Source organism: Arvicola amphibius, chromosome 10 (assembly GCF_903992535.2).
Source record: "Arvicola amphibius chromosome 10, mArvAmp1.2, whole genome shotgun sequence".
NCBI classification, from domain to species: domain Eukaryota; kingdom Metazoa; phylum Chordata; class Mammalia; order Rodentia; family Cricetidae; genus Arvicola; species Arvicola amphibius.
Genome location: NC_052056.1, coordinates 87,938,143 through 87,954,151, shown reverse-complemented (window position 1 = coordinate 87,954,151; position 16,009 = coordinate 87,938,143). Strand labels below are relative to the sequence as shown.

The window sequence follows — 16,009 nt, the reverse complement described above, 5'->3', positions numbered from 1 at the left end:
GGACCTTTGGAAGAGCAGGCAATGCTCTTAACCTCTGAGCCATCTCTTCAGCCCCCTGTTTTTGATTTTTTGAGACAGGATTTCTCTGTAGTTATTGGTGCCTGTCCTAGAACTAGCTCTTGTAGACCAGGTTGGCCTACAACTCACAAGATCCGCCTGCCTCTGCCTCTGCCTGCCTCCCAAGTGCTGGGATTAAAGGCGTGAGCCACCACTGCCCAGCCAGCAGAACATTGTATGCATAATAAATACATTTAAAAAAATTGCAACACTCCCTCCTTTGCTTTCCTCCCTCCTTGACTGACTGCAAACTCGTGGCTTCTTTTTTCATTAACTGTTGTTAGATGCATATATGTGTACACATAGACATTCTTATATATGATCTCAGTCTGTATGGTACTCGTATGCATGTTTTCAGGGCCGACCTCTTGGTATTGGGTAACTAATGGGTGTGTCCTCACTGGGGAAGACTATCTCTCCTGCTCTGGGCATTCCTCAGTTGCTCGTAGCTCCTGCTGAAGGCTGAGCCTTCGGGTTTTCCACCGTACTTAGGCGTATCTACTGTCATCCTTGTTCTACAGCGTGATTTTAAAGGATATCCTCCTCTCAAAAAATAAAAACAAAAACCAACTAACCAAAAATCAAATAAATGCCCTAGCCAAAATAAGAGCGAGTTCTACCTAGGAATCCTACACCAGCCTCACCCAGTACTGGGATTACTGGGGGGCATTTTCACCCTGCCTCACTTCATTTTAAATCTTTTTTATAATTGCTTACATGCACATATGTCTGTGTACCACTTGCATGCCAGAAGAGGCCTTTAGATCACCTGGACCTAGAGTTACAGATGGTTTTGAAGGGTCACGTGGGTGCTGGGTATCAAACCTGTGTCCTCTGGAAGGTCAGTCAGTTCTCTTAACTGTAAAGACAACTTTCCAGCCTCATTTTAAATCTCTAAACTGTCATACCGAACCCACGCAGGAAGACTACAGAAACTGTTTCCAATTGCTGCATATAAACATTGCTGTACCTCTTTAATCTTCTTTTTTTTTTTTTTTTTTTTTTTTTTTTTTTTTGGTTTTTCGAGACAGGGTTTCTCTGTAGCTTTGGAGCCTGTCCTGGAACTAGCTCTTGTAGACCAGGCTGGTCTCGAACTCACAGAGATCCACCGGCCTCTGCCTCCCGAGTGCTGGGATTAAAGGCGTGCGCCACCACCGCCCGGCTTCTCTTTAATCTTCTGTTAAGGTTTTAACAACCAAGCATATACTATTTTGTCCTTTTTGAAACGACTTTCATGTATCCACATGGCTCACAGTATCTTTTTAAAAAGTTAATTCCAATACTTCATAAAATCATAAACATTAAGAGTTAGAAAGGGCTGTGGTGGTGGTGGTGCACATCTTTAATCCCAGCACTCGGGAGGCAGAGGCAGGAGGATCTCTGTGTTCACGGCCAGCCTGGTCTACAGGGTGAGTTCCAAGACAACCAATGCCACACAGAGAAACCCTGTCTTGAAAAACAAAACCAAAAAAAAAAAAAAAAAGAAAGTTAAAAAGTAAGATGGAGAGATTGCTCAACAGTTAAGACTTGCATACTATTCTTCCACAGTGCACAAGTTCAGTTGCCAACAACTCTTAACCGCCCATAGTGAAACTGAGACCTAAGCCACCTAATACCTCTGGCCTTCCAAGGCTCACATCCCTGCTTCATGTGCACATACTCATTCACAGGTAATAGCAGCCTGAAAGATTATTCAAATATTAAACAGTTACTGCTTGTACAACAGTATTGCAGGCTGGGTGTCAGTGGCTCATGTCTTTAATCCCAATACTCAGGAGGCAGAGACAGCAGATCTCTGTAAACTCAAGTCCGTTCCAGTACATAGAGTGAGTTTTAGGACAGCAAGAACTAGAGAGGGAGCAAACGGCTTTCATTTTATTACTCTATCAGTTTCAAATTAAATGTCATCAGATTAAAGAAGAAATATCATACAGCTATTGCCAGAGAATCTAGTGCGTCTCAGCCTTCCTAAGGCTTCGACGTTCTAATACAGTTCCTCATGTTGTGGTGACTCCCAACCATAAAATTATTTTTGTTGCTACTTCATAACTATAATTTTGCTACTGTTACGATTGCAATGTATATATGTTTGGAGACAGAAGCTGGCTAACAGTGTCCTGACTCAAAGATTAAGAACAGCTGCCAAGCCGGGCGGTGGTGGCGCACGCCTTTAATCCCAGCACTTGGGAGGCAGAGGCAGGTGGATCTCTGTGAGTTCGAGGCCAGCCTGGTCTACAAGAGCTAGTTCCAGGACAGGCTCTAAAAAAGCTGCAGAGAAACCCTGTCTCGAAAAACCAAAAAAAAAAAAAAAGAAAAAAAAAAAAAAAAAAAAAAAGAACAGCTGCCAAGGTGTACTGAAATTTTAGGACAATCAAGGAGTCTCCCTAACCTAGTTAACTTCTGAAAAAAGATTCAGAGCTTGGGAGGAGGGGAGATGGCTGATGAAATCTCTCACTGGAGAGTGGGGCTTGCTGTCAAGCCTGACAACCTGAGTTCGAATCCTGGAATCTACAAGATGAAAGGAAACAACTAATTTCCACAAGCTGCCCTCGACCCTGCACACACATGCACACACGTGCACGTACACGCACACACGCACACGTGCACACACACGCACACGCACACACACACACACACACAGAAATTCAAAGATTTAGTGCTCTGGTTAACAAACATTTTCCTGGCAGGCATAAGATCCTGGGTTTACTAAACTAGAAAGAGAAAGAGAAAATATATAAGAGGCCATTGTGACAGAATTTCTGTTGGCCTGCTGCCAGAGAACTAGCAAGTAGCTAACCCCCACTTCCCAGGCCTCTCCTGGAGTGAGCGCCTAGCTGTAATCCTTGAACAATGGAGAAGGATGACCCAAAAGTCAACAAAATCCAAGACAGTCATGAGGTAATGTTGAGAATGTAGATCAAGGCCTTCATTTTACCAATCAAAAAAGATGACGGCAGCTGGGTATGGCATGGATGGTGGCCCACACCTTGAATCCCAGCATTCAGGAGGCAGAGGCAGGTGGATCTCTGTGAGTTCGAGGACAGCCAGGGCCACAATGAAACCCTGCCTCAAACAAACAAAACAAACCACCAACTCAAATCAAAAAGAAAAATGTAGGGAAAGTGACCTGTTGAACTGCAACTTTTACTAATCTTATTTCATTTTAGTTTTTGGAGACAGGGTCTCTCCATGGGTAGCCCCTACTAGCCTTGAACTGGTGGCAACTCTTGTCTTTGGGGAGACGGGCATGTTGGACAATCTCGGTAGATAAGGCATTCATTCCCCTACCATATAGACAGTCCTCAGGTTTCCTCCCAGCAGGGCCACAATTTTTAACCTCCTACGATCTTATTCCCCCAAAACGGAACACCTGGAATCTGGATGCTGTCAGCAAATTTCCTGCTTATCTTCCCTCAAGGGCAGCAGTGCTTATTAATCCGTGGTTGTTTCCCCTCCGCGGGTCTCTTCCAGAGGGGTTGCCTAAGACCATCCTGCACATCAGATATTTACATTACGATTCATAATAGTAGCAAAATTACAGTTATGAAGTAGTAACGAGAATAATTTTATTGTGGGTGGTCAGCACTACATGGTGAACTATACTAAGGGGTCACAGCATTAGAAAGGTTGGGGTTCACTAAGCTCAATGTTAGGTCTCCTCGACTGAAGTGGTGGGAAGAGAGAATTCTAAATTCCCCGCTCTCCACACGGAAACACGTACACGAATATTTTTTTTAATTTTTTTTTCTTTCTAAAGACCTTTTAAAGCCTTTAATCCCAGCCATCGGGAAGCAGAGATAGGAAAATCAAGGAAGGCCAGCCAGGCCTATATGAAGTCCAAGGACCTCAAAAACACAGTAAAACAAAATCACCTCAAGACCTTCACATAAATCAATATTTCCTCGCCTCTTTGTTGACTATGTCCTCTAAGGCCTTTCCCTCAAGCAGTCTAGGACAAAGGTCACGCTCTAGGGTCCTCTACCGTAACGCACAGAGCGCGTCCCCGTTCTCGGGGAGCCCCCTTCCCCAGGAGCGGATCCCTTCCCGACTGCACGCACCGTCCCACCACCCGCCAGCAGCCCCCTACCCACGCCCAGGCGGCCCGCGCTCAGTCCTCACCCCTAAGGAGGGTCTCACCTGCCTGGAGGGGCCACCCGGGAAGAGCGGCTTCCGCGCCGCATCCTAGGTGTTTGTATATTCACCGTCCAGACACAGCAAACTCCGAAACGCCCATCATCGGCAAAGAGAGGAAGATGGGAGGCGGGGCCTCAGATCTTAGCCAATCAGAGCCCAGGAGGAGCACGGACGCTGAAGGTCATTGGAAGAGCGAGACGTCAGTAACTGGCAGCGGCTGCACCCCACGCCGGGAAGTTGCCTGGCGACGGGGCGTTGTAGCTAACCAGAAGTTCTTGGGATTGCTCTGTCAAAGCTTGTTCTTAGATTCTGTGAGGGATACTTAGGTTTTTGCATCCAATAGACAATTGGCTTACTCCACTACTCAGGCTGTTCTTGATTTTGAGATTCTCCTGCTTCAGCCTCTCAAGTAAATTTGATTGGGGCATTAGAGGTATGTGTCGCCATGCCGACTGTATTAATAAGTGTTAAACCTGAAACTTGCAAGGAGAAAGACTAAAGTCATGATTGTCTAATCAAAGCAACCTTTGATTTAGAGGTACACTCCTTACTGGCCAGCCGGCTGTCTAACCTAAATCGGCATTTAAAAAGCAAACCCCTGGTTTGGAGAGATGGCCCAGCGGTTAAGAGCACTAACTGCTCTTCCAGAGATCCTGAGTTCAATTTCCAGCAATCAAGTGGTGGCTCACACAACCTGTAATGAGATCTGGTGCCCTCTTCTGGCCTACAGCCAGGATACTGCATAAATAAATAAATCATTAAAAAAAAAAAAAAAAGCAACCCCTTACTAGACTTTTGCAGCCTCTTTTATGTGGGAAAGATAATAGATTAATAGAAAATAGCTGTGTGTTTACAGAGGCGAGAGAATTGGCTGTTAGAGATTGTTAGAAAAATACAATGAAAGAGGAAGATAAGGATATATACATCTTGTTAATGGGATCACACATCAGATTTAAGAAGCAACCTTATTCATGAAAAGAAACCTATTTTTTTTGTAAAGTATGGGGGTTTAAAATAATGGCCCTCTTGATTTGCAAGGTATGTTGCTCCTGTTTGGGCCTCACGTTCCCCCGTTGGCCTATGTTACCCTTCCAAATCTTTGACATGAGAGAAGCATTGCTGGTTGTCGGTTGAACAGTATTCTGGCATTGAATATCTTGCATGTGATAAGGCTAGTAGTACATTGAAAAACACGGGGCTCAAATATTATGATTGAGAGAACTATCAGAGAGCCAACGAAGGGAAAGAACCTTCTTAGCCAGGAGGTGCCAATCAACCCGTACATTCTCTGTGTAAGTCATTGATTTGGTTATCAGTGGTGTGGGAGAAATCTGATATATTGGAACAACACATTCCAGGGAATTGCTGACAATGAAGATTATGTCTGAGCAATAGATAGCCTAATAATGTAGCTCTATTTTGTAAGACTGTCGTTCTTAACTCTCCCATTTTGTTGATTAATTTTTGCCATCTTTAGCTATTCAGCAGGTTATTTTAGAAATCTCCTTTTGCATCCCCACAACCAAGCAGGCACAGGCAATACAAAGGCAGCTGCGACTGCCATTGAGGTGGGTTCCAGCAGCTGTAGGGAATCAGCAGAGTTTTCAGTTCCCTGACGTCATAGTCCTATTAGCAGATTGTAGAGACGACTGAATGAAATAGGTGTGACGTGTCCTAGCCCACGCATGCTCTTACAGCCTTCACGGAAGGCAGAATAAGTGTATTGTCATACACGAAAAGAGTTTTCCCTCAGGGAGTGCATGATTGGAAATAGGGTTGAGGTGGGGAGGAACGTCAGTTCAATCAAAACCTAGGCAGCGAAGGGGAAAAGGCACCATTTACAAAAATATCGCGATAACCTTGGAAATGTGTTTACTGGGGCACGTTCAACGTGCCTGCTTGGTTTTTTTTTTTTTGTTTTGTTTTGTTTTTGTTTTTCCTAAAAGCCCAGGAATTGAAAGATCCCCTTAGACACAAAAGGAATTTGTTTGCTGTTAGACCCTAGGTGGAGCTAAAAACTAATATCCAATCTACTACCAGTTATGTTAATTTAGACAGAAGTGACTAAGGACTCTGTTTTTCTCTTTTTCATCTTAATGCATTTGCAATGTCCATTAACAGATATTGTTAAAGAATATTAATTATAATCAAGTCTGGATTGTTACATTGGGACCGGTCAGTCATATTTTTTTTAATATTTATTTATTTATTATGTATACAATATTCTGTCTGTGTGTATGCCTGAAGGCCAGAAGAGGGCACCAGACCTCATTGCAGATGGTTGTGAGCCACCATGTGGTTGCTGGGAATTGAACTCAGGACCTTTGGAAGAACAGGCAAACAGGCAATGCTCTTAACCGCTGAGCCATCTCTCCAGCCCTGGCCAGACAAATTAATTCATCCTGTTATGCCCACGTAATGAGCTCCCCCAGGAGTCCAAGTTCATATGCAGAAGCAGAACCTTTATTGCAAGCGCAAGCTTGGGCTCTCTGTCCATTGGATCTGGGAGAGCTTTGAGCTCAGCTATGGCGTGGTTTTTAAAGAATAAAGGATGGGGAAGGGGAGTTCTGGATTCAGATGGGGGCTGAACTCGTGATTGGGCAGGAGTGGGGTAACAGAAGTCTTGTCAAACAGGGATTGGTACTGGCGCTGCTGCAAAGGAATTGGCAACCAATGTATAAGTTAAATAGGCTATTCTTAATATCCTGGAGCATCTAGTACTTGTTTGTCTCAATCCTGATTGGTCCCCCACAGATACAGCCTGTGGCTTTTCCTGTTTTTTTTTTTTTTTTTTTTTTTTTTAACTGTAAGGGTGAGGCCTAGTCCCAGTATTGTTTGTCTGCAGCCTGTCATGGCTGCACTGATGTCAAGTTAGGCCTCTTATCCCAGTCACCCTCCTTCCATTTGGGAAAAAAAAAAGTTTGTTTTCCTTCCTTCAGAGAAACAATGGGAGCTAGTGGGCGGGAAAACCTCACAAAGTAAAATTAAAGTATTTCTGTAACATTTCTGTGCCGTCTATGTCCCCAGTTAAAAGACAGGATCATAGCCGGGCAGTGGTGGCACATACCTTTAATCCCAGCACTCAGGAGGCAGAGGAAGGTGGATCTCTCTGAGTTCGAGGCCAGCCTGGTCTACAGAGTGAGTCCCAGGACAGGCTCCATAGCTCCCTGTCTCTAAAAAAACCAAAAGAAAAAAAAATTAAAATAAAGACAGGATCATGATTCCAGGGCAAATTGGAGCATAATTGTTATCGAAAGAGCAATCATAACAATCAAAGGCACCTACAAAGTAGAAACAATCAGAAATCTTAGAATTTTTAATTTTTAATGAGGCATATTCAGTAACAGTCCACTTCTTTTCCTATTAGAAGTCAAAGAACAACTCATGGGAGTGGATTCGCTCCTTCCATCCCTGTCAGGGGATCGAACTCAGGTCCTCAGTATTGGCAGTCGACGCCTTCATCTCACCAACACCATTGCCTCCAACTCGTGATCCTCCCGCCTCTGCCTTCTTCAGCAAATCCAACCGGAGTGCGCCACCACAACCGGCTGCCACAGTTTCTAATAAAGCCTGGTTAGTACACTATCTTCCAGTCACACTGGAGGCAGGGCTCCTTTAGCTAAATTCGACTTTGTGGAGCTTAGTATTTCCAAGCAAGTTTACTAGTAAATTCTTTTCTTATAACACCATTTTACTATGAGCCTCTCCTGCATCACCAGCACTAGGAGACTGAGTCATAAGAACAGCGAGTTGCAGGCCAACGTCCGTTAGGTAAGGCCTTGTTGCAAAAGAAAACAATCTGAGAAGGGTTAAGTAAACAATCCAAGGCCCTCTCTGGTAGACAAGGCAAGGATGACTCACTCAAGGTTGCATTTAACCCCGTTAACATAGTAGGCATGGCGACGTGCCTGTAATCCCCAGTCCAGTTTCCTCCAGAGGCTGAGGCAGGAGGATCTGAAAATGAAAGTCAGCCTGAGACTGGGGGAAGCCAGTCGTCCAACGGAAGCAAAAAGCTACCACCCAGCAGAGAATCTGGGGACGAGATTTGAGAGGGCAACCCGAGGAACTTCCGGTTAGCTACAGGGCCTGGTCGCCAAGGTCTTGACTTCCCGACGTGTGACGCAGGACCCCCGGCGTTCCCCGTTACTGATGTCTGGATCGTCCAATGACCTTCAGCGCTCGTGCTCCTCCGGGGCGCTGATTGGTTTCCCCTCTGAGAACCCGCCTCCCCTCTTCCGCTCTCCTTGGTAGAGAAGGTGCTGGACGCTCGTCGGCATTTCGCAGTTCGTAGTCTTTGGACTTCGAGTGTGTGAGAACCTAAGATGCCGCGTGGAAGCCGAAGCCGCTCTTCCCGGGTGGCCCCTCCGGCCAGGTGAGACCCTCCCTAGGGGTGGGGACTGAGCGAGGGCGGCCAGGGCGACGTTCTGGAGGCAGAGAGCGGCCGGCGGGTGGTGAGACAGTGCGAACACGGGGAAAGGGATCCGCTCTTGGGGAAGAGGGCGCCTCGAGAGCGGGGACGCGCTCTGTGCATTACGGAAGAGGACGCTAAAGCGTGACCTTTGTCCTAGATTGCTTACGGGCCTTAGAGGACATAGTCAAAAAGAGGCGAGGAGAAATTGATTTATGTGAAGGTCTCTTTCGGTGGTTTTATTTTACTGTGTTTTTGAGGTCCTCGGGCTAACCTTGGACTTCATATGGGCCTGGCTGGCCTTCCTTGATTTTCTTGACTCCGCTTCCCGACGGCTGGTCTTTAGAAAAATAAATAAATTTTGTCTATGTACGGGTCCTCGTGTGGTGAGCCTAATATTCAGAGTTCTCTCCTTCCATCACTTTGGTCCAGAATATTTTACATTTAGTGACAAACGCTCAATTGAGACAGCTCCGCGGCCCACGTGAAAATAAGTAGGAAATTGTTGACAGTTTCCAGATTTTTAGGGAATAGAATCGTATAAAATTAAAAATTGTTGTCTTACTGGAAGGGAATCTGAGGACTGTCTTTATGGTAGGGGAATGCCCCATCTCCCACCAAGATCGTCCCCTATACCACTGTCTCCCCAAAGACAAGAGCTGTCACCAGTTCAAGGCTACCCATGAAGAGACCCTGTCTCCAAAAACTAAGAGAAATAAGATTAATAAAAGTTGCCGTTAAGACAGGTCACTTCACCTAAATTTTTCTCTTTGATTTGGGTTGGTTTCATTGTGGCCCTGGCTGTCCTGGAACTCACAGAGATCCACCTGCCTCTGCCTCCTGAATGCTGGGATTCAAGGTGTGGGCCACCATCTTTGCCATACCCAGCTGCCTTCATCTTTTTTGATTGGTAAAATGAAGGCCTTGATCTACATTCTAAACATTATCTCATGACTGTCTTGGATTTTGTTGACTTTTGGCTATCTCTCTATATTGTCCAAGCTGGTCCTAAAGTCATGTGCTAATGATCTTGTCCCCCCGCTGGACTACAGATATATTTTTGCTTTCTATATATTTTCTCTTCCTACTTTAGTCAACCAGGGTCTCAATGCCTGCTAGGAAAATGTTTGTTAACCCAAATTCTAAGTCTAAATTGGTTTGTGTACCTGTGTGAAGGTCACAGGGCAACTTGTGGGAGTTGCTTATTTCCTTCCTTGTGGACTCCAGGAATTGAACTGAGGTTGTCAGGCTTGGCAGCAGGCACCTTTCACCTGGAAGTATTTCATCAGCTCTCAAGCTCTTCATTTTATTTATTTATTTATTTATTTATTTTTGGTACAGAGTTTCTCTGTGCACTGGTTGTCCTGGAATTCATATGTATACTAGGTTGGCCTAGAACTAGAGAGATCCACCTGCTTCTGCCTTCAGAGTGCTGGAATTAAAGGTGTGCACTACCACATCTGGCTTAAATTCTAGATCTTTTTGTTTTTCTTTTTTTTTTTCTTTTTTGTTAAGTGGGTTTGTGAGCCTTGGGAGGTCAGAGCTGTCAGATGACCTGGAGCTGGGATTTGCATCGGGTGGTTAAGAGCTGCTGGGAACCTAACTTGTGCTTGTGGAAGAACAATTATTACTGTTGAGGCATTTCTCTCCCTTTCCCACTTAAAGCTGATGTTTTAGGAGTATTGGAATAACTGTTCTTTAAAGATACTGTGAACCATGTGGATATATGAAAGTATTTTTTTTAAAAAAAAAAAGACAAAATTGTTTATACTTGGTTTTTTAAAACTTCTGATCCCAGCACTCCAGAGAAGGGGGAAGGTGGATCTTTATGAGTTTGAGCCCAAGGGGCTGGAGAGATGGCTCAGAGGTTAAGAGCATTGCCTGCTCTTCCAAAGGTCCTGAGTTCGATTCCCAGCAACCACATGGTGGCTCACAACCATCTCTAATGGGGTCTGGTGCCCTCTTCTGGCATGCAGGCATACACACAGACAGAATATTGTATACATAATAAATAAATAAATAAATGAGTTTGAGGCCAGCCTCGTCTACAGAGCCAATTATAGAACAACCAGGTTGCACAAAGAAAACCTTGTCTTGGGGGGGACAAAATGGGATGATGGACCTTACCCAAAAGATTAAAGAGACAGAATGTTGTATATGTATATATAAGAGGCACAATGTTGTATATGTATGTACATGAGAGGCACAGTGTTAATGAGAACAAGTTTCTGTAGTCTTCCCGCATGTGGATGGTGATGCCAGGCAGTTGTAGCACACACCTTTAACTCCAGCGACTAGGAGAGAAGGTGAGTTCCAGGACAGCCAGGGCCATACACAAAACCTGTCAGTAAAAACAAACGAACAAAAAACGATTTAAAGACTGGAAGGTTGGCTTTATAGTTAAAAACACTGGCTGATGATCTTTCTGAGGACCCAGGTTTGATTCCCAGCAACTCTAGGTGATTGAAAACTCTCTTCTGGCATGCAGGTGGTACACAGACATACATGCCTGTAAACAATCATAAGATAGATTTAAAATGAAGAGAGGCAGGGTGAAAATGCTTGTAATCCCAGTACTGGGTGAGGCTGGTTTAGGATTCATAGGTAGAACTCGCTCTTGTTTTGGCTAGGGCATTTATTTGATTTTTGGTTGGTTGGTTGGTTTTTGTTTTTATTTTTTGAGAGGAGGATATCCTTTAAAATCACGCTGTAGAACAAGGATGACAGTAGATACGCCTAAGTACGGTGGAAAACCCGAAGGCTCAGCCTTCAGCAGGAGCTACAAGCAACTGAGAAATGCCCAGAGCAGGAGAGATAGTCTTCCCCAGTGAGGACACACCCATTAGTTACCCAATACCAAGAGGTCGGCCCTGAAAACATGCATACGAGTACCATACAGACTGAGATCATATATAAGAATGTCTATGTGTACACATATATGCATCAGTTAATGAAAAAAGAAGCCACGAGTTTGCAGTCAGTCAAGGAGGGAGGAAAGCAAAGGAGGGAGTGTTGCAATTTTTTTAAATGTATTTATTATGCATACAATGTTCTGCTGGCTGGGCAGTGGTGGCTCACACCTTTAATCCCAGCACTTGGGAGGCAGGCAGAGGCAGAGGCAGAGGCAGGCGGATCTTGTGAGTTGTAGGCCAACCTGGTCTACAAGAGCTAGTTCTAGGACAGGCACCAATAACTACAGAGAAATCCTGTCTCAAAAAATCAAAAACAGGGGGCTGAAGAGATGGCTCAGAGGTTAAGAGCATTGCCTGCTCTTCCAAAGGTCCTGAGTTCAATTTCCAGCAACCACATGGTGGCTCACAACCATCTGTAATGAGGTCTGGTGCCCTCTTCTGGCCAGCAGGCATACACACAGACAGAATATTGTATCCATAATAAATAAATAAATATTAAAAAAAATCAAAAACAAACAAAAACCAATATTCTGCTGGCGTGTACAAGTCAGAAGAGGGCTGCAGATCTCATAGGTGGTTGTGAGCCACACGGTGGTTAATGGGAATTGAACTCAGGACCTCTGGAAAAGCAGTCAGTACTCTTAACCTCCAGTGTTGCAATTTTTATGCTCTGAAAAAGAATGATGTAGAAGAAGAAATGACTGTGTAGGATGACCTTGGCCTATTGATTCTTCTGTCTCTTCCATCCTGGTGCTGGCAGTACAGGTGTGTGCCTCTGAACCTGGCTTCTTCCACTTCTTCAGTAACTTCCAGAGCCATTTGGAACTGGGAACTGATGAGTTTGGTTCTTTTCTTTCCTAGCCGGGCCCCTCAGATGAGGCCTGCTCCCCGACAAGCGCCTGCAGCTCATCCTCCAGCAACAGCGACTGCACCATCTGCAGTTGGCTCACCTGCGGCTGCCCCCCGGCAGCCAGGCCTGATGGCCCAGATGGCGACCACTGCAGCCGGTGTGGCTGTGGGCTCTGCAGTGGGCCACACCCTGGGTCATGCCGTCACCGGGGCCTTCAGTGGAGGTGGCAGTGCTGAGCCTGCGAGGCCTGACATCACTTACCAGGTAGGATCTGGGGCCGCTTTTCCTTTGTGTGCTTGTGTCTTCTGAGAGAACTTGGCAGCTGGTAAACATCTTTTACGTAGGAGCTGTGTTTGTTTAATTTTAGGAGTGCAGTACAAAGTGGTGCTTCCCCACCTCACCCCTTTAAAGTAGGGGTTTGCTGGGGTGTGGTTCAGTGAGTAAGCACCTACTCTGAAGCCATGCAGACCTGAGTTCAAATCCCATGAACCCACAAAGAGTTGGGCATAGCCATGCATATGTGCGTCTCCTGCATTGTGGAGGGGAGATGAGCAGACCCACAGCTTGGCCAGCTGGCAGTTGAGATGAGATGACGGGTTTCAGTGAGAGGCCTGTCTCAAGGCAGTAGGATGGAGAGTGGTAGAGGGAAGGCCACCCATGTCTTGTTTGGGCTCCTGTGGGCACACCCATCCACACACTAGTGTGTGAGCATCACACACGTAGTGTGGTTTGAGTTAGACCCTTAGGCGAGCACCAGTAAGTAGAGCAGACTGGAATTGTCACAGTCCAGCCCAACTTACTGGAAGATGGCCATTTTCCCTCTAGGTGATTTTGTTTTTGAGAGAATCTGACTAAAGCTGACCTTGAATTTATGGCAATCCTGCCTTGGCTTTAAGAGTTTATCTTGGCTAACTGGATTCCTATGCTTCACTCGGAGACAGTCTTCAGTGTGTGACCGACGCTGGCTCCAAGTCTGTAGCTGTCTCCTTGGTTGGCTTCTCAAGCATTGGATTTACAGCCATGAGGCCTGGCCTTTCAGTTCAGTCTCGGTTACATAATCACAAGTCCCGTTCACAGCCTGTGACTCCTGACCTGATAGTTTCTGCCCTCTTGTGCATCTGTGGATTTTGTGTGTACTAAGAAGCATGTAATCTCTTGAAATCTGGTGCATTTGAAGTTCTTGTCCATGTCTTTCCAGTAATGATCCTATTTTTCTTTAAGAATGGCCTTTTTTGTACGTTGTGGTGCTGGGGTTCAATCCCTGGGCAAAGCACACATACTATTGAGTTCCTGGCCAGGTTTGTTGCTTGTTTTGATAGAACTTGTTGGCGACTGTGGACTCCGAGACCCTGAATTTCCTGTGCCAGAAGAAACAGCTTGTCTTTCCTATGCTTGCAGCTGCTCAGAGCACAAGCCTGATGGCAGGGGCATGGTTTCTGGTGGGCCTGCAGCTGAAAGATCCCAAGAGATGGGCTGTGGCCAGAACACTATATAAGCTGCCCCTGAGCACAATAAAGGAGGCATTCTTGTTTCAAGGATGACCTGAGTCTTTGTGTATTTCAACCTCCAACCCCTTGCCGGACTCGCAAGCCATACTGTAGTGCAGTCGCTAAAAGAACTTGTTCGGATGTGTTTGTGTGTGTGTAACCTTTGGTGTCCTGTAACTAGTTCTGTAGGACAGGTTGGTCTAGAACTCTATCTGTCTCTACCTCTGAGTGCTGGGATTAAAGTTGTACACCACCACCTCCTGGCTCTGGTTTGGTTTGTTTGTTTTTTCTCTTTTTTGTGTTTACAATGTTAGGATCAAGTCCAGAGCCTTGTGTATACCAAGCAAACTTCTCATACCTAATGTTGTGACTTGGCAGGAGCCTCAGGGAGCCCAGGTGATGAACCAGCAGTCTTTTGGACCTTGCTCTCTTGAGATCAAACAGTTCCTGGAGTGTGCCCAGAACCAGAGTGACGTCAAGCTCTGCGAGGGCTTCAACGAAGTGCTGCGGCAGTGCAGAATTGCAAATGGTAGGTGACCTGTCATCTGCCCCGAGTGGTTGATAGTCCTCACCCTGTGGGGTTTTGGAGTGAAGACTCCAGTGGTTCTGTGGTTTCCCTCGTAATTTCAGCAGTTCACTGACTCACTGCAGTGCTTGGTTTTGTTTTCCCAGCCTATGGGAGAGAGCAGTGTTACTTGTCCAAAATTAGAACTTTTTTTTTTGTTTTTTGTTTTTTGAGACAGGGTTTCTCTTTAGCTTTGGAGCCTCTCCTGGAACTAGCTCTTGTAGACCAGGCTGGCCTCGAACTCACAGAGATCAACCTGCCTCTGCCTCTCGAGTGCTGAGATGATTAGAACTCTTTAGCTAAATTTCTGCTTCAGGCCTTTTCTCTAAAAACGCACACACCAGTCTTCATCATGGTAAGAATGGAATTGAAGTTTGATTGAAGGAAAACTTAATTGTCTTGGAAAAGTAAACAGTGTATCTGCGCATTGTTGGTTGTCGTCTGACTTAACCTTTTCTTTTAACAGGTTTAATTTAATCAAGAAGTTTAAACTGAAGAAATTGAAGTGGCCCTACGTAATAGTGCACGTGTGGACCCTGAGTAAACCTATTTCTAACAGCTCCATTGCTTCAGAGCAGCCACGAAGGAGTTCTAACTGTATAGATAGTATTCCCTGAGGCTCATAGTGTTGGGGACTGGGCAAGTGATGACCTCCCTGAATCAACTGTATTGTTTTTTTTGTGAGTTAACGAAAATAAAACTTTTATTCTGAGGTGTGGTAGTTGTCTTTATTGTGGGGTCATGGGTTTTGTATGCTTGCTCAACATAATAGAGTTTGTACAAGGACACAGCTATATCAGCACGTCTTTTGATTCATCTAGTCTAGTGGTTCTCAACCTTCCTAATGCTGGACCCTTCAATATATTTCCTCATGTTATCAAGATCCTCAGGCATAAAATTAATTCAGCTGCGACTTCATAAAGCTCATTGTCAACCATGGTGCTCATTTATGGTTTTAGCTGCTCCAGGGTCCCATAAACTTGTACCTGGTGCATAGCAATGTGAAATCCTGCAGGCAAGCACACCCACTAAGGATCCCTTTTTTTTATTACTATGGCAAAGACATCCTGTGCCTCACTGGTTAGAGCATGGCCTCACACTGGGGGGTGTTAGAGACAGGGTATCTCTGTAGCTGTGGAGACTGTCCTGGAACTCACTTTGTAGCCCAGGCTGGCTTCGAATTCACAGAGATCCTCCTGCCTCTGCCTCCTGAGTGCTGGATTAAAGGCGTGCACCACCACTGCCTGGCTTCACACTCTTAAGACAGTTGGCACAGCATACAGCTTTTGAGAGAAAGGTGCAACATTGAGCTCATTTTTTTCTTCACTTCAAAAGGTACTGATCCTCAAGGGTTTTTTTCCCTGCCAAATGGCTCGTTTACAAGTTTTTTGTTTGTGTGTGAATGTTTGTTTGGATGTATACAAGTGTGCCTTGTGTGTAGTATCCTTAGAAGCCAGAAAACCAGTTCTTCCTGGAACTGGAGTACATACAGCTGAGAGCAACCATGTTGGTGCTAGAAACATCCTGAGTGCTCGAAAGGAGGCGGTGCTCCTAACCACTGAACCCTGTCTTTAGCCCCCCCATGTTTTCATATGG

At 45.3% G+C, this 16,009-nt stretch overlaps 1 protein-coding gene across 1 annotated transcript; it reads left to right on the top strand.

Annotated features, from left to right (window-relative positions):
- Window positions 1-8,407: 8,407 nt before the first annotated feature.
- On the top strand, window positions 8,408-15,125 carry Chchd2 (coiled-coil-helix-coiled-coil-helix domain containing 2). The gene is made up of 4 exons (XM_038346440.1): window positions 8,408-8,563; window positions 12,373-12,625; window positions 14,227-14,377; window positions 14,880-15,125. The coding sequence occupies exons 1-4, from the start codon at window positions 8,514-8,516 to the stop codon at window positions 14,888-14,890; spliced, it is 465 nt and encodes a 154-aa protein (XP_038202368.1). The 5' UTR covers window positions 8,408-8,513; the 3' UTR covers window positions 14,891-15,125.
- Window positions 15,126-16,009: the final 884 nt, after the last annotated feature.